Source organism: Carassius gibelio, chromosome B9 (assembly GCF_023724105.1).
Source record: "Carassius gibelio isolate Cgi1373 ecotype wild population from Czech Republic chromosome B9, carGib1.2-hapl.c, whole genome shotgun sequence".
Lineage (NCBI taxonomy): Eukaryota > Metazoa > Chordata > Actinopteri > Cypriniformes > Cyprinidae > Carassius > Carassius gibelio.
Genome location: NC_068404.1, coordinates 16,303,105 through 16,325,745, shown reverse-complemented (window position 1 = coordinate 16,325,745; position 22,641 = coordinate 16,303,105). Strand labels below are relative to the sequence as shown.

The window sequence follows — 22,641 nt, the reverse complement described above, 5'->3', positions numbered from 1 at the left end:
CAATAAGTGCTAATAAACAGCCAATATGTTAATAGCATGCTAACAAGCAACTAGTTAATAGTGAGAACTGGTCCCTATACTAAAGTGTTTTAATTGATTGACGTAAATGACAAAAAATTATATCGCTAAACTGAATTATTAATATTTTGTTTAGTATTAAATATTTGTAAATATAAAAAATCTATATTTCACAGCTGCATATTTCACAATTGCACATTTCCCTTGCATAACTATTGCTGTCTACCTCTGTCTTTCCTCTCAGTCAAGCTATCTTCCCCCTTCCCTGGGCTCAGTCTGCCAACAGCTGTGTGTTATTCCAGAGGAGGAGTCTGTGAGGTTGTGCTTTACTCGGGAGGAGGAGTCTGTCCAGCCATTGGTTGAACACAAGAAACTATTAGTAAAGCAGTATGTAAAGGGTGGAGTGGGCAGAAAGGGGAAGTTCACGTGCTATACATTTAAACCTAACGGATCTAAAAACAGACCTCTGATATGATTCATGATAATATTTCCATCCTGTTAGAAAGTGAAAGAACAACTGAGCAGAGGAAGTATTTCTGTTCCTAGAAAAAGGACAGGAGAACTTGTTGCAAAACTGTTGAAGAAAAGTTGGTGAGTTAGATTTCACTTTAGAATTTAAAATAAAGCCTGCGGTCATGAAATGTGCTGCTCTGTAGATTTAAATGTATTACATATAAAGCATGGTACATTATTGTTAAAGTATTTTTAAGTGGTAAAACAAGTACTATTCTTTAACAGTCTTTAACTTTACGTTTTTCTGCTATTTACATCTGCCCAACTTTTTTCCAATCAGAACAAATTTTAACTTTATATCTAAATCTGTGGCTTTCGTTATTATCTGAAAGAGTGTCTGGTCCTCGAGAGGGTTGTGTGTAGTTTAAAAGTGTTGAGTGACAGAGAAGAAACATGCCAGGTCAGCAAATACCCACAAACACTTGTAAGCGACATCTGCCCTGCTATATTAAGCTGCACATGTATACCCCAAACACACAGAAATCTATATTTCACAATACTGAAGCCATCTCTCTAAATCATTGATAGTAAACTCTAAACTCTGACAACCCTTTGAATGATATTTATCAGGTAGTTTACACAAAAATGAAAATTATGTCTTAATTTACTAAACCTCCTGTCATTCCATGTATACATTTTAAAAAATAAGACAAAAAAAAAAAAAACCTTATAATATGTTTTCAAAAAATGCCATTGACTGTGATTGTATGGACCAAAAATTAAATGAATAAATAAATAAACATTCATCAGACATTTATTTTCTTTTAAGTTCCTCAGAAGAAAAAAAAAAGTATTTTTGAATGAATAATTTTTTATTATTACCCAAAATTTTTTTTTTATATATATATTAGCTTCTTCAAAGTTGCCTTGCCTACTTTAGACATTTTGTTAACCAGTTACATGATGTCCAGTCTGGGATGTTTTTAAATTGCCTCGGCTCCTCCACATTTATATCGGGCATGTGTTGGTTGCTTTTTCCTCACCATCCTTATTGCTTTGCTACCCATGTTGCCTGAGGCTTGTATAAAAGCTTCAAGTGTAAATATTAGAGTAAAAGCCAGTCATGCTGCTACCTCAAAGCTCATATTTGAACATAGACGACATTAACAGTGCTGTTTTTAAATAACAGAGAGCTAAACTTAAAACCAGCTAAAATTGCCTTATTCTACCACCGAGTCGTGAAGTGGGAAGTAAATAAAAGTGATCCTAAATTAGAGAGTGAGAGTGAGAACTTGTTTTCCATCATCATCACATATAACATTTATGAGAGCTCCTCCCTCAGCTGCAGGCATAAACATTGACACATCTTCATAGAGTCGAACAAGTTTATAAATTAGTAGCCTTGTCAAACCCATCTTTTAAAAATGACAGCGTTCAAACTGAAGTCTGCAATACTACATACTAAAAACAAGAGAATGTCAGAGTATGATACTTTTGATATATGTCAATAAAAGAATTCCATCGCTGGATTTCAGGAAGGAAGTACAGGGTGTGGACACTGTGTGCTGATGAGAGAATGAAATACTGTGAATGTTTCCTTTGTTTCACAGTGAGTGATAAGGCCCAGGGTCAGGATAAGGCCTCTTCCTTTGTTTAGTCACTGCCAGAAAATTCAGCAAAGGCTAAATAAGGCCAATGGAGTTCAATCGAATGAGTCACATGGCACTATATTGCGTACACATCTACATATCAGATGAACAGAGTACAGCACCTAAACATATCGTTCAGAGCAGACCAACTGCGTAAAAGCAATGACTTCCTAATTTGATTTGATTCTAATTCATAAGCTCTCAATTCAGTTGAATTCTGAATATTTAATTTGCTATCAACAAACCTGTCACCTGATGGTACACTATTGTTCAAAAGTTTGAAGCTCAGCAAGGCTACATTTATTTGATCAGAAACAGTTATAATGTGACATTTTATTTCAATTTAAGGGAGACGTGGGAAAGCTGAATTTTCAGTAGCCATTACTTCAGTCTTCAGTGTCACATGATCATTCAGAGATCATTCTAATATGCTGATTTGTTGCTCAGTAAACATTTATCAGTAAACAGTTTTGCTGTTTAATATTTTTGTGGGCACTGTGACCTTCACTGTATAAAAATTGGGAAAACCTAAAAGTTTAAGTTTATAAACTGAAAACAAGTTGAGAACTCAAAAGTCTGCTGAAGCTGGTTGCCTTAAACGTTTGAGCTTTCTCAACTTTTTATTTTTTCTAAGTGTTGTAACATTCTTTTTTAACATTATAAATGAATTTACTGTCACTTTTTATCAGTCTATCAGACCTTGCTCATAAAACTTTAGATTTTGGAAAAAAAACATTAGATGTTAGTGTTTAAAATGCATTATGACTCCCACACCACCCAGATTAGGTTGCCAGGACCCAATTTATTTTCAGTGAGAGCGGTGAATGGTCATATAGTGTGGAGCAAGTGCAGTCACATTAAACCATTAAGCAATAGAGAAGTGGACTGCACATTGTGTGGGGGTTGTGAGCCAGTATCCACTGACTCACTGACACCTGCAAGACAGTTGAATCCTCTTTAGAAAGCACAGATTAACTCAACAGTGAGGTACATGTAAAATAATAATTGCAGATTTAGAATTAGCCTCTGATTTGTCCCATCAAATTATCAACCCTGCTGTGTTGTGTCACAAACAGAGCTTTTTTCCAGCAATTTTAAGGAACTTTATAACATATATTCATAAAATAGCTAGAATGCCACACAAGCCTCAGATGAACATTGCTGGCTAGAGATGTGGCATCTTGCTGCCTTTTTGTCACATCCTCTTTATGCGGTCTAAATGGGAAAAACATTGTGTTTGGGAGTCAGGTTTTGTTTACATTGTAGAGATCTTTGACCTATCGGTATCAGCCAAGGTAAAAACGTACTAAACAAACATGCTTAACAATTTCCTAATGATATCTAAACATGCAGTGCAGCTAATGTAAATAACGGATAACATTAGAATATCAAGTGCAAATATTATTCAGTATTCACATTGGGATTTGGATGAAGTAATCTGTTATGTGCTTTATCTTGGAACATAAACAGCACCCTCCTGCTATTTCCTCGCTCTGTTTCCCTGAGAGCACATTGGAGTGAAGCAATTGTTCTCTCTTTCTTTCTACAGACATCTCATCATTCCTGAGAAGACTCTCCCACAGCTGTCCCCCTCAATCTCACTGCCAAATATTCCTTCACACGTCTGTAATGGCCAACTCCACAGAACGTAGCGTAACCCCCACTGAAAGCAAATCTGACACATCACCCATATCTATTCGTAAGTATTTTGTAGTTCTGTGCACTGAACTGAATGAGTGTCAGCATAAGCTGGGACGACAAAGTGCAGTGTTATCAAATGGCTGTGTTTGGATGTGGATTGGTGACATTTAGAAGAGCAGACTGCTCTGAATTGATATGTGTGGGATCAGATGTGTGCTTTATGTGTGTGTGATATTTTTGTATGCTGACTTGGTGCTCATAAAAGATTTAGCATTATCAATGTAGAAAAGTAGTTGTGTAGTTGTGCAGTTTAATATTCTTGTCAAACTGTAAAACATTTTTAAACATTCTGAATAGAAAGTCTATTCTTAGTCTCTGTCCTTAATGTCTGATTTTTGGTCAATTTAATGCATTGCTTAATAAAAGCATGTCTTGATTTCGTAAAAAAAATAAAATAAAATACTAATATATACATATACACTTTCATCCAGCAATGCATTAAAACTGACCAAATCACGCTGACCCCAACATTTGAAGAGTATATTAATAAAAAACTACCCCTGCTATATTTTCCTTATGTGTTTGTGAATATCAATCATATGTGCTTTATCACATGAAGGTATAGTGAAACATCTGAAACATCAAACCATTTTGTGGACCTTTTGTTGTTCGCTAACTGTTGCGTTGTACTAGCTTTGGAACTGCTGGTGTACCAGACAGAGGGTGACGGTGGTGAGGTACAGCTCTGAATATGAGATATGGAATATGTTTAGATCGGGAACAACCAGCTGTGAAAACATAGCCGAGAGCATAACAAGCCCATAAGAGTCAAAATACAGCAAAGCTCTTAATAGTCAACAGAAATCTGTATTATTACAGTTTGAGAATAATTCACCATGAATGAATTGTACCAGCTGATAACGTCCTTTGTTTACACATGTTGTTTACATTGTTTTAGCACTGGAGAGAATTATGCAAATTAGAAAGCAATGAAAACACGCCCCCCAAAAATAGTGCTGAGTTTACTGTGCATGGTGAAATTTCTGATACAGAACGATTCTGGGTTGTGGGGGGTGCAAAAGGATACTGTGATCTAGCAAGTTTGGGGAATAAGCTTTTGAGGCTAATTTACATGGAAAGGATGTGTGTTAGTGTCTAGAAATACTTGACGCTAAAAAAGGGATGAGATAAAACATGCAAAAAGCCAAATTCCAAATTTAAATGTAACATCCCTTTTAATAAATGAGTTGGAATTTGAAATGCATTCTCCACACCCACAGGATGTTAAAGTTAAATGAAAGAAAGGAAAAAAAACGATGTTTTTGAAACTATAGCATTTTCATAATTGAGGTTAAATAATTATGCCTGTTTATTACCTGTTAAAACAATTAAATAACCTTCAGAGCAGATTAAAGTGTATTAGAAAATGCTATAGTCCATTAAAAGTTACATAATGGTAACCTTATACATTTTACATTTTAACATATGAAATCATATTTAATGTAGGCTAATTATGTCTAATAGTACACAGCAAACTAAATTAAGGACCTGAAATCTTTACATTAAATGAACAACCTCCAGACCAAGGCGCCAAGATTTGGGGCTGGCATTTCCTGGCATTAATTATACCCCATTAATCTTTATAAATATCTGTTGGTGACATTTCTAAAATTAAATATTCATGCATACTGATGTTTTTTAGAAATACCCAGTACATTGTGGTACTCTAATAGATATTGTATACTCTAGAAAGTTTTAAAAACTGAAACTCATAGAAGTTGTAAAGCACTTGAAATTCACTTATACTCTGCATCTTTCTTTCATTTGATTTGCTGTCTCTTAAAATAATGAAAACTGAGACTCAAAAGAGCATTAAAAAAAAACATAATGGAAGAAATACCGATTTTTTTATTATTATTATTATTGTACTCCAACATGTGACTTTTAGAAATGGATTCATGAAATCCTCAGGGAAAATCACTATCCCTATAATTTTCTGTAATTCTAAAAAGATGCTGTGTGCATTGTGATGAAGTCACGGCACAGATCTGTGACCAGTTTCAAGCTTGAATTTTAGATCACAGGCTTAGGATCAGTTTTCAAAGAAGCCAGGTCATCACCTGTTGTGTGTTGGCATAGTGGTGAGTTTAAATAAGCATTAAAAAGGGGCATAAGCTGTGCCTGTGGAGACGGATGAGGGTAGTACAATGCTATCTGATGACTTACTGATGTGACAGGTTAAGTTTTTACATTTATTTAGAGATAAATAAAATAGATCTCAAACAAGTAAGAAGATGTGTAGAGAGGCAAGAAGAGAGAAGAAGAGAGAAAACAAATAAGAGAAACAGGACAAGACTTTGCTTTGTTCTTGGTGGAGGATGAAACAAAGTTAGAACCAGAGGGGTTGTAGATGTTTCTTAGCTACAGGACAAACACTGAGTGAGTGTGTGTGTGTGTGTGTGTGTGTGTGTGTGTGTGTGTGTGTGTGTGTATGTGTTCCTCACAGCAACAAAACAACGAGCCAAAATGTTGATTTATCTTCTGTTCTGAAAGCTCTCACATCCAAGTCCCCCAGTATGTGATGGAGAACAAAACACTTGTTGGTCTCTATCCTGCTGCAGGCCAACAGCTGCATGCACATTCACCTTGCATTGACACTTACGCCATGGCATTGTTTTTAATTGGGAACTGTTAAATGAAGGGCAGTCTGCACATCTGTGTTTGTAGCTGTAATGGACCACAGAGGTTACTCAACTAGTAATGTTTTATCTTACGTTATGACAAGTTCAAGGATGGTTATGTTTTACAAACTTTCAAAAATAATGATGACAATAATAATTCAATATTTTAATAATTGTATTTTAATAATAATAATTTTAGTTATTGCTTTTATGGTTTTTATAAACATTGAAACTTTGTAACTATAAAAAATATATCATTTTTTTTATTTTATGTTTACCTCATTATTACAGAAATTCCAAATACTCAGCATTAACAAAACAAAAAATACTGATTTCTTATTAAAAAGAAATACTGAAATATGAAATCTCTAACTCCACTACAAAACTAAAGTATTGGCTACAATTCTTTGTATTATAATTAACAATTTTACTAAACACCATCTAAAATCTGCTAACCATTTACTCTTTGAATAAAAAAAATGATAAAAAAGTTAAAATCTTTTATTTTTTGTTTAAATAAACACAGATGCAATGCAGTAAGTTAATTATTCAGTTTCTTCAGTTTTATTATAGGTCTTTAGAACCAGCATGATATCATTAGGAAAAAAATCCAGCTTAAAAACAGTTTATCTCTCTCTATGTGTATGTCCGTCCACAGGAATGTTGGAGAATCAACAGCAGGCTCTTTATATTATTACTGACGGAAACAGGCACTGCTCTTAACCAGCTGTCCAAAATCGACCTCAGTGGGCCTGCAGTCACTTGACTGGCTCATGAGAGCACATGCCCATTAGTAAACTCATTGAAAAGGCCTTTTCTCTCAGAGAATCACCGACTTTCAGCTTGAATGAGGGAATCTGAGAGTGTGGTGGAGAGCAGAGAGGGAGAGGTATTCTTTCGAGGCGAGATGCGTGACATATGGCTGGGTGAGATAGGAACGGTTACCACTTGAGCCTCAAATCCCAGGCAGATGTGACCTCAGGCCATGAAGGAAAGAGAGAGATGGAGAGAAACACCAGATTGTTTGAGGAAATCAGTTGCAGAAAAGCCGAGAAAGAGGGATTGTGGAGCGCTCTTAAACTGAGACTCCCACAGGACTGTGTGTGTGTGTGTGTACAATATTCAGATTCTTATAACTAGCTGACTAGCCCCACATACCAGTGAGCTTGAACTCATGATGAGCCTCACAGCAGCACCAGAAGGAAGTTAGTAGCTTTTAATAGACTTTCAGTTTCTGTTTAGAGATTGTATTTGGGAACAGATGCAATGACCCATATGATCCTCCATTAATATGTTTTAAATTTGACAAAAAAAAATTGTCAAGATATGTTGGAAATGACAGAATTTTTGTGGAGAGGATATAGGTGTCATGAGCAGACAAGGCAATTTGATTGAGGAAAACAAATTTTTTTTAACATCCCTCAAACCATAAGCCTAACAAAACTTTGCCTTAAAGTTAACATGACATAAACATTTATGCAATATATTTTCTAAATTCAGTTGTTGTGAACGATTCATCTTTAAATTTTATTTTATTGAATTTTTGACCTTAAATCTTAATGACAATATCTTAACTTAATCTTCTGGATCTTTAGTGAACCTGATCTCATCACGGAAACGAACCTGTGGAAACCTTTTTGCAAAAACATATAAGTACATATCACTGCAGTTTCCAAAGGCAATGAACACTAGAAGCTGTAAAACAGAGAGCACTAATTGTGTTCTTACACAGTTATGATTACAGCTCCATAAGTTTCATTTTCTGGACGTAACAGGCTTTTACGTCACATCCGCTGGTTTCATACTATCTGGTAGGTAAAGGATTTGGTGCAAATAGTACGTTATTTTTAAACGCATTACAGTTATAGCACCATTCATCTGACATTTCAAGTCAGAAAAGTGTTGACTCACATAAAACCAACACCAGATAAAATTTGATAGTTTCAGTGGGAAAAAAAATTAACACACTTTTCGCGCCACTCAGTGGACATTAAACATCAAATATGTCACAAAATGTACATAGTCCTACATATTATTTTGCATATCGCAAAAAAGTTCCCAGAATTACGTTTCCATCATGAGTTCAGGATGGTTTGATCCAGTCCATGCCATACATACATTTTTTCAAAAAATCACTTCAATGTACGACATAATATGAAAAAAAAATTAACTTTTTCCATTTCATTGCAACTTTAACATTAAGGTCACATAAACAGCATGTATTTATTACATTACCCTTCTTAAAATTTGTGGTGCGCCCCCTAAGGGTTTGTTTAGAGCGACATGAATTTGAGTAAATGATAGGGAAACTTTCCCTTTCACATTGCTACAAAGAAAGTATACAAATGACATAAATATAAATAAAATGACATAAACGGTGTAGGTCTACTTACAAAAATTCAAAAGAATAGTTCACTTCCAGAATATAAATTGGATAATTTACTCACCCTTGTGTCATCCAACATATCTTCTATTTCTTCAGTCGAAAAGAAATTAAGGTTTTTGAGGAAAACATTACAGAATTTTTCTCAATATGGTGGAATTCAGTGCTGGCCAATGGGTTGAAGGTCCAAACTGCAGTTTTAATGCAGCTTTAAAAGGCTCTACACGATCCCGTAAGTGTCTTATCTAGTCAAACGATCAATTGTTTTCTTTTTCTGAAATCGTGCCCTCTTAAAAAAAAAAGATAAAACAACAATATCGGTCAATTTTAAAGTTTGAGGAGGAAATGACATGGAATTCTTCACCTTATCCTACAGATGAAGAACTAATCGCTCGTGACCTTTCCAATGCCATTATGTTATATCATAGACGCACATCAAAGAATTAGGGCAAGATGAGCATTTGTGGATAAAAAGGATATAAATGTGTATTTTTTTTTATTTTATTTTTTTTTTTTTTGAAAATGATGGACCATTTCACTTATTCTTCGTCTGAGATTGTGTAGAGCCCTTTGAAGCTGCACTGAAACTGACCTGGGGGTGAATAAATTATCAGGATTTTTTTATTATTATTATTCTGGAAGTGAACTAATCTTTTAATTCACTTTCACATAGTGAAACAACTTATTTTTTAGGTAAAAAAAAAAAAAGTTTCTCATCATATCATATATTTAAATCTGTACAAAAATGTGAATAATTAAGCCTGTATATTCTTCATTTTCTTCATCTTCTTTTCTTATACCCAAAAAGGCATCAAAATATACTCTATTAAACGTGAGCTGGACATGTTTAGTGTATATGCACAATCTAGTGGACCTTTTGATTTTGAGGGTTCAGATCACTCGAAAATCATTGGAAAATTACATCATGTGAATGGTCTGTAAGCTGACCGAGAACAAAATGTGTTTGCTTGTTTTTTTTTTTTTTTCAAACAAAGGGTTTCATTATGTCATATAAGAGGAGGAGTGGTACAAAAGTTATGTTGTTGCAGCTCTGCTGATGCTTGTGGTGTGAAACGGCTAATCCTTTACCTGCAGGACAGGCGGATGAAGATGGTAATGTCATGTCTGTACTTATAAACTTGCAATGGAAAGTCTGAAAACTTTAAAACCCTTTCTGTACACTCAGGTTTAGGTCCCTGTGGATATTTCCACATTCCTCTTATCTTCATAGACGTGCACTCTGTCGCCTCCAGTCCTCTTTCTCAATTTGATTTTTCCTCCCCCTCAGCACCACAATCTGATTTCTGGGCCACTGAATAACTGTATCTGTGGCCAAGTGACCTCGGGGTCATTTGCAATTTCCTTCTCTTACATATTTTCCTGCGATTCTCAATCTATTTCTCACACTTTCGCCGCTCGCAAAGATTAGATGTTCTAGTCCCAAAGATGATAGACTGACCTTCTCAAGGGCAAGTGCCATCTATAGAAATGAATATCATAATAATAATTATGCTGCTTTGATTATGGCACATGGCATTGTGAGGCATATCCAGATGATGAATGAAGCCATCTAGGCAGCAGAGGCCATTCGGAGCCATTGTGTCGCCGCTCAAAGGAATATGGTGGATTCGCTCTTTGAAGTGCATGCGGTTTCTCAAGGGTGATTCACACCAGCTTATGTAAGGGTTAAAAAAAGGCAAGAGTTTTGGAACGCTGACAAAGCCAAGTGACCTGTTTTGACCGGAGTCAAAATACAGAAAAACTGCAACTGACATTTCGAATCTATAGATGTCAATGTACAATATAAGTGATTGTTACTGGCCACTTACTGACGAGTCTGTGTAAAGATTATGAATAGGAAGTGAGGGTGTTATAAAAAGTAAAGAGAGATGTGTGTCTGTGTAATGGTGTGGAAGAGTGAGCTGCTTGTGTGTTTAGTTGCACAGCTGTGGGGTGGATCCACTTTCATACCAGCACTTTTTTCATAAAGCTAGTGAACACTGTACCACCAAACACTAAAATCAAACTGTTTTTGTGTTTTGATGGTTTGGTTTGTTTGTCATTACAGGATATGCTATTAGGGGTAACACTTTATTTTAAGATGTGCTAGTTACACGTTACATGCAGGCTACTTACTATAATAACAAAAATAAATGATGCATACTGTAATTACATGCAAGTAACCCCAAACCAAACCATAATCCTAACCCTAAACGTATAGTAAGTGCATGTAGTTAAATAATATTACTCAGTACTTGTAAAACAAGGACACCTTAATATAAAGTGTAAGCCTATTTAGTTTTATTTTAAAAACTTAGCCTTCACAGCTGTGGCATCACAGGAATCAATTACATTTTTAAATGTATTTTTAAACTGAAATAATATTTTAGAATATTTCAGTTTTTACTGCATTTTTAATCAAATCAAAGCTGTACTGATGAGCTACAGAGACTTAAAAAAAAAAAAAAAAAATTTTACAGAGCCCAAATGTTTTTAGCTTGAGCGAGATGAAGCAGGATGAAAACAGCAGGATGATTTTCTGCTTAATGACACTGTAAACTAGGTCATGGCTCAGAAAATGAGGGCATAATTCAGTGTTTTTACACTTGTAGCAACTGTTCCACCATTTGGCAGTTTTTTGTGGCAGTTTGAATTTGCCTATCAGGAAATGCTCCACTATTAATCTTGTGTCATAAACTGGCTTTCAGATATCACTCTCCTGCTGTGTTCATCCTGTTGGTCATTTCAATATCCTGAGTTTCTTTATTCAGTGGAGAGCACATCAAGCTTTTTGCAGCTATTTTTTGCAGTGAACAATGAAACCTTTGGATCATTATTCTCTGAAAATCTTTCCCTTTAATGGTAGCTCTCAAATCTTGTTCATACTTATTGAAGCATTTGAAAGTGGCTGCACGACAGGTTTGATGTCAGCAGTGTCAATGGCTCTTGTGTGTCTTGTTTCTGATTATGACACCTTTGAATAAATTTGCGAACTGCAGTGGAGATTTTCAGTGAAGAACTTTTCCTAACCCAAATCATACTGCTTCAGAAGATTTGGAATATGTCTGAATGTGCCTAATAAACAACTTTGATATTAGTTTTTTTGTTGTTGTTTTTTATATACTAAAGCCTGTTCACACCAAGGAATATAATACCGATATCTGCATAGTTTTAATAGTCATTCCAGTTCTATAAGAATAGGGGAGTCCCACAACCACTGTAACAATATTTATGGAATCAGTTAAAAAAAAAATCCAGCTGATGTCTGACAAAACATTGACAGCCATAATAAGAATAATCAGAATAACTTTAAAGAGCTTGAGCATTTAAAGCAGATGACAAAAGTGAAGTACACAGTTATGATTACAGAGCAATGGATGGGCGCTAATAAAGTCATAATTATTGTTATCTTTATAGTCATTGTTCTTGGTGTGAACAGGTCTTATGTGAACCCTTACAGGGTTACAGGGTTAAAAAATACCAATGTTATATATTTGTATTATACCGTTTGCTGCCATATAATCCTCAACAGAGTTAAAATTTCAGTAGATTTGTGTTGAGGTTGGGCAGGATGAAATTTTCTACAGCGTCGGTTCCCTTCTGAGACTGCCCAGCTCAATAACAGAAATCTGTCCTTCTCTCCCCTCCTCAATGTAACAGCACAAGCTTTCAGCACGCTTCCCACCCTCTCTCCTCCTCCAAGACATGCTGAAATCTCACTCCATTAGTCACATCTACTACCCCTGTTTCCTTCCCTGTCTTCTGTACTCGGCTCATTTTTCATTTAGGAATGGAAGGAGACTAGCATGTGGTTTCCTCATTCTGTCTCCTCCATCTCAGCCCAGCACGGTTATGAATTTAGGGTTATAATCACCATTGAGCTCTTGAGTAATATATGCTTGCACCTGCTGTCCCGATGGCTGCCCTGTCTGTGCTCAGTGAGCTGTATGGGTGTTGCATGATGCAAATCGATGCAATAGTTTGATGTGATTAACCCTCTTATGCTACTTCAGCTCTGGTCTACTGACTCAATGAATAACTCACTTACTTCTAACCCAGAATTCAATTAGTTAATGCACTATACATGAACATAAGCGGCCAGTTGCCTAAACATGTATGTGGTAATCAGTCTTACTTTTGGATTCAGATTAGATCAATCTACATTTTCATGTGACTGGCTTCAAAAAGTTAGGACCAAAATTAAAAATTAGATGATTAACTTTTAACACTAGTCTAAGCAGGTTATGTATCTGACCACAGGGGTAATATTACTGCATAATTGAATTATTTTCAATAATGAATAATAATTTCAGCTGAATAAAAATAAAAATAAATGTAAGAAATTTTGTAAGATTTTTTTTTTTGCTTGTTTTCTTTTAGAAACAATTTAAAAATAAGATACATTTACTTTGAAGAATTAATTTATCTAGAATTCTTCATTAGAAAATCTTGCAATAAGGCATAATAAAAAAATATTATGTCTACAAACATCTCTCTTATCAAGCAAGTATATGTACAAATTGATATTTTTTGTTTTGTTTTGTTTCTTTCGTGTTGTCTTGTCTTGTGTATTTCTTTTCTTCTGTTTTTTTTGTTTTGTCAGGCACCCAACATGTTAAGTCACTGCCAAGTAATGTTTAAAAATATGTTCCTCTATATATGTGGCTTCACATTTAAAGTAGCTAGTTAGGCACATTTTTGTGGGCAAAAAAAAAAAAAAAAACACTTATTTGAATAAGAATCCATCTAATCAGGAATTTTGCATCATGGTAGACATTTTCCCAATGCAGATTTTGCAGTGGGTTAAAGTTGATTATTCAAACAGAAAACTGCTTGGTTTAAAGTGCCTTCTGTGTGAGCTGTGCTTTATACATAACTACATTGACAGCAGACAACATACCTTTTGCAAATGTTACTGCACCTTAAAGTTGTAAAACAGTGTAAGACAGTGATTTCTGATTCGATAGAACAATTCTTCATTACATGGGGAGGCTGATGAGCATCCTTTGGCCTTGACACAAGCTTCCTCAATCATCAATTTTCTGATATGATCTTACAGGGCAGTCACATCACAGACAATACAGTGTAGAAATACAGTGACTGGTCCTCTCAAGTCTGACAGAAATGACTATCGTAAAACCTGTTTAAGAGGAGGATTTAAAGGTCTGAATAGCCTTGGTGGCACGTAGGAATCTGAGAAGAGCTCCTGACCAGTAAATGAGAGATTTATTGATGGGCTTACATGCTTTCACTCAAGGCTGTTTTGAGGCCTTTTTGATGTGGATCTGTGCATTGCAGACTCAGTAAATAACGTGATGATCAATATTTCCTTTTTACAATCTCAAGTCTGATAAGGGTTTACAAGTCATTCTGAGCTTGATACATAAAACATATCACTGTGAAGAGAGTAGGTCAGTTGTACTTTAAACCTTCAAACTTTTTAATTCCATAGTGTTTTGAAAAGGCATGAATGAGGAGATCATCACGACATATAGGCACCAAAATATGATTTGTTCCAAAATATAAAGACAATTGCATTTCTTATTTATCATGTAGCCTATACAGATGCATTACTGTAAAGATGATTTTAATTTATATATATATGACACTTGCCATGCTGTCATCTTTAAATATCGGTTTTTTTTTTTTTTTTTAGCTTTTGACTAAACTTTTCCAAGGTCTCACCAACATTCCCATCAGACTCTGTTGAACAACCTTGCACTAAAGGACTGTGGGAATGAATTCTTATTCTTACCTCCTCTGAGGAGCAGAAAATATGTAAAACAGTTTGAAATCCATTAGGAATTTTTGGAGGATTCGACATAGACTTTCGACTATGTGGTGGCCTTATTCTTCCTCACTGTGACTGCTGCACCACGGAGATGTATGTAATTAAAATATGTTGATTAACTAGGACTGAGCATTTGTATGGTTTGTTAGAGGTTCATTATAAGCTGAGGCTTCTCTGCAGCTCCCTCAGGTTATCATCTATTGTCAATGTCCTTACTGGAAATGGGCTGTTTAAAGGGACACTGCTTAGCTTTGAATGCTTCTTCACATTGTAGGATTTGGACCTGCATTTTAAAACCAGCTGGTTTAAAGCTGAAGTGTGTAATCTGTTCAATTTTTAAATGTATTTATACATAATACATTATAACATTCAGTGGAAACTATAAGAAATCCACTGGGTTGATTTTCACTGAAAACAAACTTCTCTGTGTTATCTTTTGGTATGTACAGTATGTGTATGTATATCAGAGATTGCCTAAGTGAGGTGGACTTTCAGTTTTCAAGTTCACCAGGGCATTTTTAAGCTGCTCTTTTACAAGGATGATGAATAATAAACAACAGCCAATCATCTGAGAAGTGTGTGAGAGAGAGAAAGAGAATGAGAGGAAAGGAATGTCTAAGAGCGAGTTTAGCGAGGCGTTTAGTGGCTGTTTTCACTGTTAGTTTGGCACAGGCAGTTGGCCACAGTAGAGTGCTTTCCTGACAGACATCGGAGCTGTTAATTCTCTACGTGAAACATGAAGGCCTGCCCTGAAACTTCATCACCTCTGAGATGAGACAAGGACCTCTATTCCTGCGGTTTTGACAATGTACTATAGAGCTTGCCTAGGGAGGTGATGGGCTTTCTGTGGTACATTTAATGAAAACCAAAGAGAGCAGCAGAAAAATGATAGATTCTGGACTACAAGAGGAAGCGATATTTTTGGTGTCTTCTTCAAGAACCGATTAAGTTCTTTGGGAATCAATCAATTTCTAGTAGATGTCTAAAAGTAGACTATTTAGGGCTACTTTTAACCTAGTCGTCCAATGTGTGTGAGGCTAACGGATGACAGCCAGATCATTGGTTGTCCCCATGAATAAAATGTTCAGATCAGAGCTAAATGCCATTGCTTTGGTAGTTCTCCAATTTGCTGAAATTTGGACAGATTTAGAGTTTGGGCACTGGGCAGAGCAACAATGAGAAATGTCCATTAATTCAAGCTGGAAAATTATCAGCTTAATGCATTTCCCACCCAAGAACTGAAGGGACTGGAATTCATTCTGGCTCCTGGTTTTGCGGCCCATCCTATCGGGAGACAATTACCAGTGCGCTTCAAAAGCCGGCTTTGGGCAAGATTAGCTCCACTTCTGGGAAGGTGATGAAAGCAAATGTCTTGCTGCTGGGTTTGCTCTGCCCTGGGTCTGTGTGGCAGAAGTGAGAGAGAGGGTGGAATGCCTTTGGCCCTCATCATCTTTCAGGTCCAGCCCGTCGGCTTTCATGGCAGGCTGTGAAAAAAAAGAAGAAGCTGTTCTTCAGATCTGGCCACGCAGCACAGATGTCCTCCTCCATGTCACAGCGGCTGGCGGATTTCACTAACGAGGCTAACGAGGGGACGCCTCCAGGCGAGACAGGCTCCCTCGTGTTTGCATGGCAAATTTAGCAGAGATTTAATCCGTCCTGGGGTGCTGTGGCTCTACGCTGAGTATGACTTAGAAAGATCTTTTATAACGGGCTTAACATCCACTATATAGAGAATTTCTGCTCTAAAATAAAAAATATATCCATTATTCATCATATATTTTAGCCTGAAATAGCTGGTCTCCCTGTGCCACACATCTGCTTGTCAAGAATATATCTTAATTTAATATGCAAAAAAGGCTAACAGTAAGCCATTTATGCTGTGGCGCTATCAAAACAGTGCTTCGTTTGTTCCAGCATACTAGAGTAGCATCGGTCAGCCGGTGGTGAGTCTGTGGCAGGATTGTTTGAAAGCGAACCATTATTTTAGCAATTTGGTTCGGTGAAGCCAGTGGTGCAGAAATTCCACACTTCAGCTTCAAGTCCTAAATAGATTTCAACAGTTTGCTTCTCTATTCACTCTATAGAAATGAAAACGTGACCTATGAGATATGAAAACAACAGTGTCCTTCATGCCCCTTTTGAACAATTCAACTTTCCAAACTTTCCTACCAGCTAAAGCACATGTTAGCATTTTTAAAGGTGCACTAGGTCATTTTTTTTGTTTGTGTTGTGGTCCCTGGTCTTGTGGTGTGCATTACAGAAGCAAAGGTTTTCAATTGTCAGTATTAATGTAGAAATTTGCAGTCACATGTAATTAATTTATTACTTTATTTTTTTTTTTTTTTGCTTCATTAGATGTCACTACGGACTTCCCTGCTTTCTAGAGGAAGCTAACAGAGGTTCCATGGACAGTTCTGAGGTTAAAAGGTCACACATCTGCATGCTATAATGGTGACGACTCAAAGTAAAATCATCATAACTTTGCGAAAACAAACCAGACTCTCTTTTAAAGACATATATTTCATAGTTTTAATAAAGTTTTGAGGAAAGATGCTGCAGAGAGAACCATGATGGAGCTGGAAGTACTTTTGATTGATGTATGAATAATTCACTGGTTGAGAGCCTCTGTGAGGTTGACATTTATTTATTTTATTTATTTATTTTCATATCACTACACCTTTTAAAGGACAACTAATTATTGAACTCATAAAGAGACATTAAAGATCACATGAGCGGTTGTTATACCTTCAAACACACCTTCATGCCCTTCACTTTACCCAAATGTGAATGTTCTGTGTCTCCTTAATTACTCCAAATATAATCAGGCTGTAAACACCATATCACAATGAGCTTTTAATCACAATGTAACAGGTTATTAGACACTAATGAGGGAGCTTAATTGTTCATGTTTGGGGGGCATCTGCTTGGTCAAGCCTGCATTATCCTTTCTGTTTAAAAATAGTTTTGGGGTCTCACTAGATCTATCTCCATTTTGAAAGCAACATGTTTGATTTGCCTGTCCTTCAGTGAAAGTCAAGTCAAGGCAGCAGATGTTGCCTTTGCAATAATTCATGATTACCTTCAATCACTTTCTTTAACGAGCTTTTTGTCCCCATGGTGACGGAAAGAATGAGTCTCGCTGCAATACAACGGGGGAGACAGCTGTCTATAAAAACAAAGCATCATGAAAGATGCATGTGTGTTATTATAACACAGGAGGAAAGTCAACAGTATGTGTTTTGTGAGGGATTATTGAGGCAGGAAGGATCTCGTCGTAGAGTTGCATGCATGCTGCACAAAAAAAAAAAAAATCACTTTACATCAAACATTTTCAAAACTCTAGCCATTAAGAAATGGAAAAACAGAGCTAACTTTTATAACGTTAACTTTGATCAAAAATGCTTAAAATCTGTGGAGGTTAGTAGAACTATATTACAAAATGGACAAAATGATGCAATATGAGCATTCCCATTCAAAAAATAAATTCAGTTTGACATATACAATTCTGCTTCATCACAATATTTTCTTCTTTTCTTTAGAGGGACCATACTTTGAAGCCATAGTTGGAGGTAAGTAGCAGCTCACAGACTTTCACACATCTAACATGCCTTAATCTCACTAAAACTGTGCATCTTTTACCTTAAAGGTGCTGTAGGGAACTTTTGTAAAAAAAAATATTTTTTACATATTTATTAAACCTGTCATTATGTCCTGACAGTAGAATATGAGACAGATAATCTGTGTACAAATCAAGCTCCTCTGGCTCCTCCCAGTGGTCCTATTGCCATTTGCAGAAAGTCATGCGCTCCCGGTAAAAAACAACCAATCAGAGCTGCGGTCCGTAACTTTGTTTGTGTTCAAAATGTAGAAAAATTAACATAATAAGCGAGTACACCATGAATCCATTTTCCAAACCGTGTTTTTAGCTTGTCCTGAATCACTAGGGTGCACCTATAATAAGTGTTTATATTCGGACTATTTTAGATTGCTTCAGGGATACCGCGGCGGAGTAACCCAGTACCTTTGTGATTCTTCATAGACATAAACAGAGAGAAGTAGTTCCGGCTACGATGTTCTTCCGCAAGACGCAAGCAGTTCTGTTTATTAACCGCTAGAGCGTCAAAAGTTCCCTACCGCAGCTTTAAGTCAATATTTCTACCTAATTATGGGCATTTAGGTCTGGACACAGTTGTTTTTTTAGGGCCTATCACTTCTGTAGGCACAGAAAGAAATGATGTGGTAGATGACAAAACAGGAACACGGACAGTCCAAAACAATGATTCTAAACAGCAATGTAAATGGCAGCAGACAGAGGATTATATCCATTTCTAAATATCCAGTCCATTTCAACATTTTTCCAGAGCAAAGCTGGGCACTGGTAAAATATCTTCTATATGATAATGACATATTAGCAATATGTTACTTATTCAAAGTCAGTGGGAAAAGATGCTTTCTGCCTCCAGAGTGTGTAGTTACAAGAACATTTTGAGAACAGCACTTTGATGATGGTCAGAGAGGCTTGGAAGATTTCTGTACAAATGAGAGGTAATTTGTGCACAAGATGTTTCCTGGCCTCAGAAGATCTCTGGCTGAGCAAAAAAAAAAAAAAGAAAGAAAGAAAAAAGAAAAAAGGAGAAAAAAGCAGTACCAGTACCACAGTGGTCTCACTTTAGCTCATTTACACGTGAATAATCAGTGTGTGGGTTTGTTCTCAACACTGAAGTAATTGGAATCAGTAAACCTCAGCAGGATTCTAATGATACATGCCCTCAAAACCTTTTTCAGGAAACTGGTCTGGCATATAAGGAGAAAATTTGTGTATTTTATTGTGCATAGTTTGTTAGGGCTGTGTGGTTTACTGCTATTCTCTTCAGACAGGGTACTCTAAAGATTAGCTTTCATTGCTTAAGTCTGACAGTTTTTCATTAGCTAAATTTACATCTGAATCTAACATTCTGTTATCGCATTTCCCCAACTTCTCACTTTAATATCATGATGTCAAACATGGTTTATGTTAAATTCCCACTTCAATATAGCTAAAGAAAAGTTGAGTTGAAAATAAAATTACAAAAACTAGTTATAGACCATAGACTAATAAATCAGCCAATATTTATTTCAACATAATTGGCCAACCAGGCAAATGAAGATATTGATCAACAGAACGTGTCTTTCGCTATTTCTTTATCATAGTTTTTATTAATATTTGAAGTACTTTTAACTTTTATATTTTCTACTTACATTTTTATTTTAATTAAAGTTTTAGTAATTTTGTTCTTTGTTAATTTAAAAAAAAAATATATATATATATATATATATATATATATATATTTTTTTTTTTTTTTTTTTTTTTTTTTTACTTTTTTTTTTACTTTTTCCATTTAATTATAGTTTTTTTTCTTTCCTTTTTTATGGTTTTAGTTATCTAATAATAAAAATTATTTCAAGTTTTATTTATTTTTTTTATATTATGCAAAATGTCTACATCTTATTTACTGGAAAAAAATATGATCATGAATTTGTACTATTAAATACTTGTGACCATCAACCACCATTAGATATTGATATCGGCATCAGCTATTGAATCAGAAATATGTTTTAGAATTAGTACAAGTTAAACTCAATCAATAGCGTTTGTGGCATGTTGTTACACTTACACTATAAAAAAAATCCTAATTTCCTGATTATCTACCTTTCTTCTTGTATTAATCAACATGTATTGTGATAACAAACCCAGAACAATGATCCTTTTAAAATCCCTTTTCTGTCTCAACCACTGACAAAAACACACACGGCAGCAGTGCTCCTCTGAACTCAAAACAGTGTAGTCAGTTTATTTCAGGACATTCAGTCTCACCTTATAGCTGCATCCCCCAGGTTCCCTTCTAATATAACTTCTCTTTCTCTGCGTCTGTGTGTTCTAGTTGTCATTGCTGTGGTGGTTCTGGTCCTGATCCTCCTCCTGGCCGTCATTCTGCGATACCTGTATAAGCACAAGGGCACATATCATACCAATGAGGCCAAGGGCACAAAGTTCGGGGAGACAGCAGACGCTGCTCTGCGTGGAGACCCTGCCCTGCAGGACGCCATGGATGAGAGCAAGAAAGAGTATTTCATATGAGACACAATAGCTGGCCTTTTATACACATCATATAATAAACTCCTACAGGCACACATGACGCCTCAATCCTGTTTGCTGGAGCGGTGAAGTAACTGTTTTCTAACAGAAACAAACGTGTGAAATGTCTTCTATATTTGAGATTGTACATATTTATTTGTTCCTCAGAAAGAGGTAATATTGAGTACAGATGAAAGAATACGCCACACTCCTTGTAAAGCTGAGCGTCTGAACAAACATCAGCTCAGGAGAATGAGATGCTATTCAGATGAAGGGAAGGAAAGTCTTTGATCTCGTTAGACAGAATGTGAATGATAGGGGATATATGAAGACATTGAAATCAACACTGTTACAAAACAATAATGTGAAATTAATTGGTCTCATATCTATATTCGATATACTATATATGACATATGTGACCCTGGACCATAAAAAAAGGTGTTTAGGGTATTTTTTATTTTATTTTTATTGAGGTTAATATATCATCTGAAAGCTTAATATATAAGCTTTCCATTGATGTATGGTTTTAAATATTGGACAATATTTGACTGATATACAACTATTTGAACATCTGGAATCTGGCGGTGCAAAAAAATCGAAATATTGAGAAAATTGCCTTTACATTTGTCCAGATGAAGTTCCTTGTAATGCATATCACTAATCAAAAATGAAGTGTTGATATGGTAGGAAATGTGCAAAATATCTTAATGGAACATGTTCTTTACTTAATATCCTATTGATTTTTGGTATAAATGAAAAATCTATAATCTTGACCCTTACAATGTATTTTTGGCTATTGCTAGAAATACACCCCAGCGACATATGACTGCTCCAGGGTCACAATATGAATCAGGTATCAGATTCATGAATATCTTAACAAGTAAGAAGTACTATTTTAAGAAGTTTGTTAAAAGATGAGAATAGCTTTGGTGTTGTCTGATTGTATGACAGTTCTTGCCAAAGGCTCACCGATCATCTCAATATTAAACACCTCATAAGAATCTTTTTTGCTCTGCCTGTAGATTAATCTAATGATCATTATAAGCATGCGCACTATTTTCTTTGTGACTGGCTTTAAGGCATCTCAGTCCTCAGTGTCTCATTTTTAATTCCCCATGTTTTTAAATAGTAACCCATAAAGAGCCTGTCTCAAGATCGAAACTTTCTATCACTTGTCACAAAACATAAAACTCGTTATTCAGAAGTTCAGCTTTTAAGAATCTTTACTCAGACAAGAGGGAAAACACTGAGGAAAAACCACTGTGTTATTAGAGGCAGAAATATGTCTTATACATACTAATATCTACATACACTTTTAGAAAAATTGGGTAAAAACGTTTTATCCTTTTAAAATATAAACCTTGTACCTAAAGGGTGCATGAGTACATATCAGTAAAAGGCACATGTTAGCTTGTTTTGAAGTTTTTGTACATTCTTCTGTTTTTACTGTGGTGATTCTAAATGTTTTTTTTTTTTTTTCTACTTTTTGTAAGAATGTCTAGGAATTAATTGTTGGACTGATCTAATGAAATGTTGCTTTCAGATTAGAAGCAGTATTAGAGTTAGTCAGTGGAGTAAATAAAGGAGAAAAGTATCTGATTCAGATGCCTTAACTTTTAAATTTCATCTATAGTAATGCTTTGGCAACAAATAAAACGAATTACATTGCTCGTTGTTGTTTTCAATTTCTTGATTTCATTCGTATTGTGAAGTAAAAAGAACAAATCAAGAAAGAAAGAAAAAGAAATAGTACACCCCAAAATGAAAAGTGTGTCATCATTTACTCAACTTTGAGTCTTTCAAAACTTTCTTATTTATAGCATATTGTCTGAGCTGCTCTTTACTATGCAGTAAAAGTAAACATAGCTGTCAAGTTAGATTTTGAGTTAAATTGAGTTGTCAAATGGCTC

The 22,641-nt window shown here is 35.5% G+C and overlaps 1 protein-coding gene across 1 annotated transcript; it reads left to right on the top strand.

The window, feature by feature from the left end:
• The first annotated feature begins 417 nt into the window (after positions 1-417).
• On the top strand, positions 418-22,399 carry LOC127965408 (glycophorin-C). The gene is made up of 4 exons (XM_052566216.1): positions 418-609; positions 3,670-3,819; positions 18,156-18,185; positions 20,538-22,399. The coding sequence occupies exons 2-4, from the start codon at positions 3,750-3,752 to the stop codon at positions 20,732-20,734; spliced, it is 297 nt and encodes a 98-aa protein (XP_052422176.1). The 5' UTR covers positions 418-609; positions 3,670-3,749; the 3' UTR covers positions 20,735-22,399.
• The last annotated feature ends 242 nt before the right edge of the window (positions 22,400-22,641 follow it).

Bases quoted from the DNA above. Each gene is read 5' to 3' on its own strand.
- LOC127965408 (XM_052566216.1), top strand. From the start codon at position 3,750: ATGGCCAACTCCACAGAACGTAGCGTAACCCCCACTGAAAGCAAATCT. The intron at 3,820-18,155 runs GTAAGTATTTTG...TCTTTTCTTTAG, and splicing joins CACATCACCCATATCTATTC to AGGGACCATACTTTGAAGCC. The intron at 18,186-20,537 runs GTAAGTAGCAGC...TGTGTGTTCTAG, and splicing joins CTTTGAAGCCATAGTTGGAG to TTGTCATTGCTGTGGTGGTT.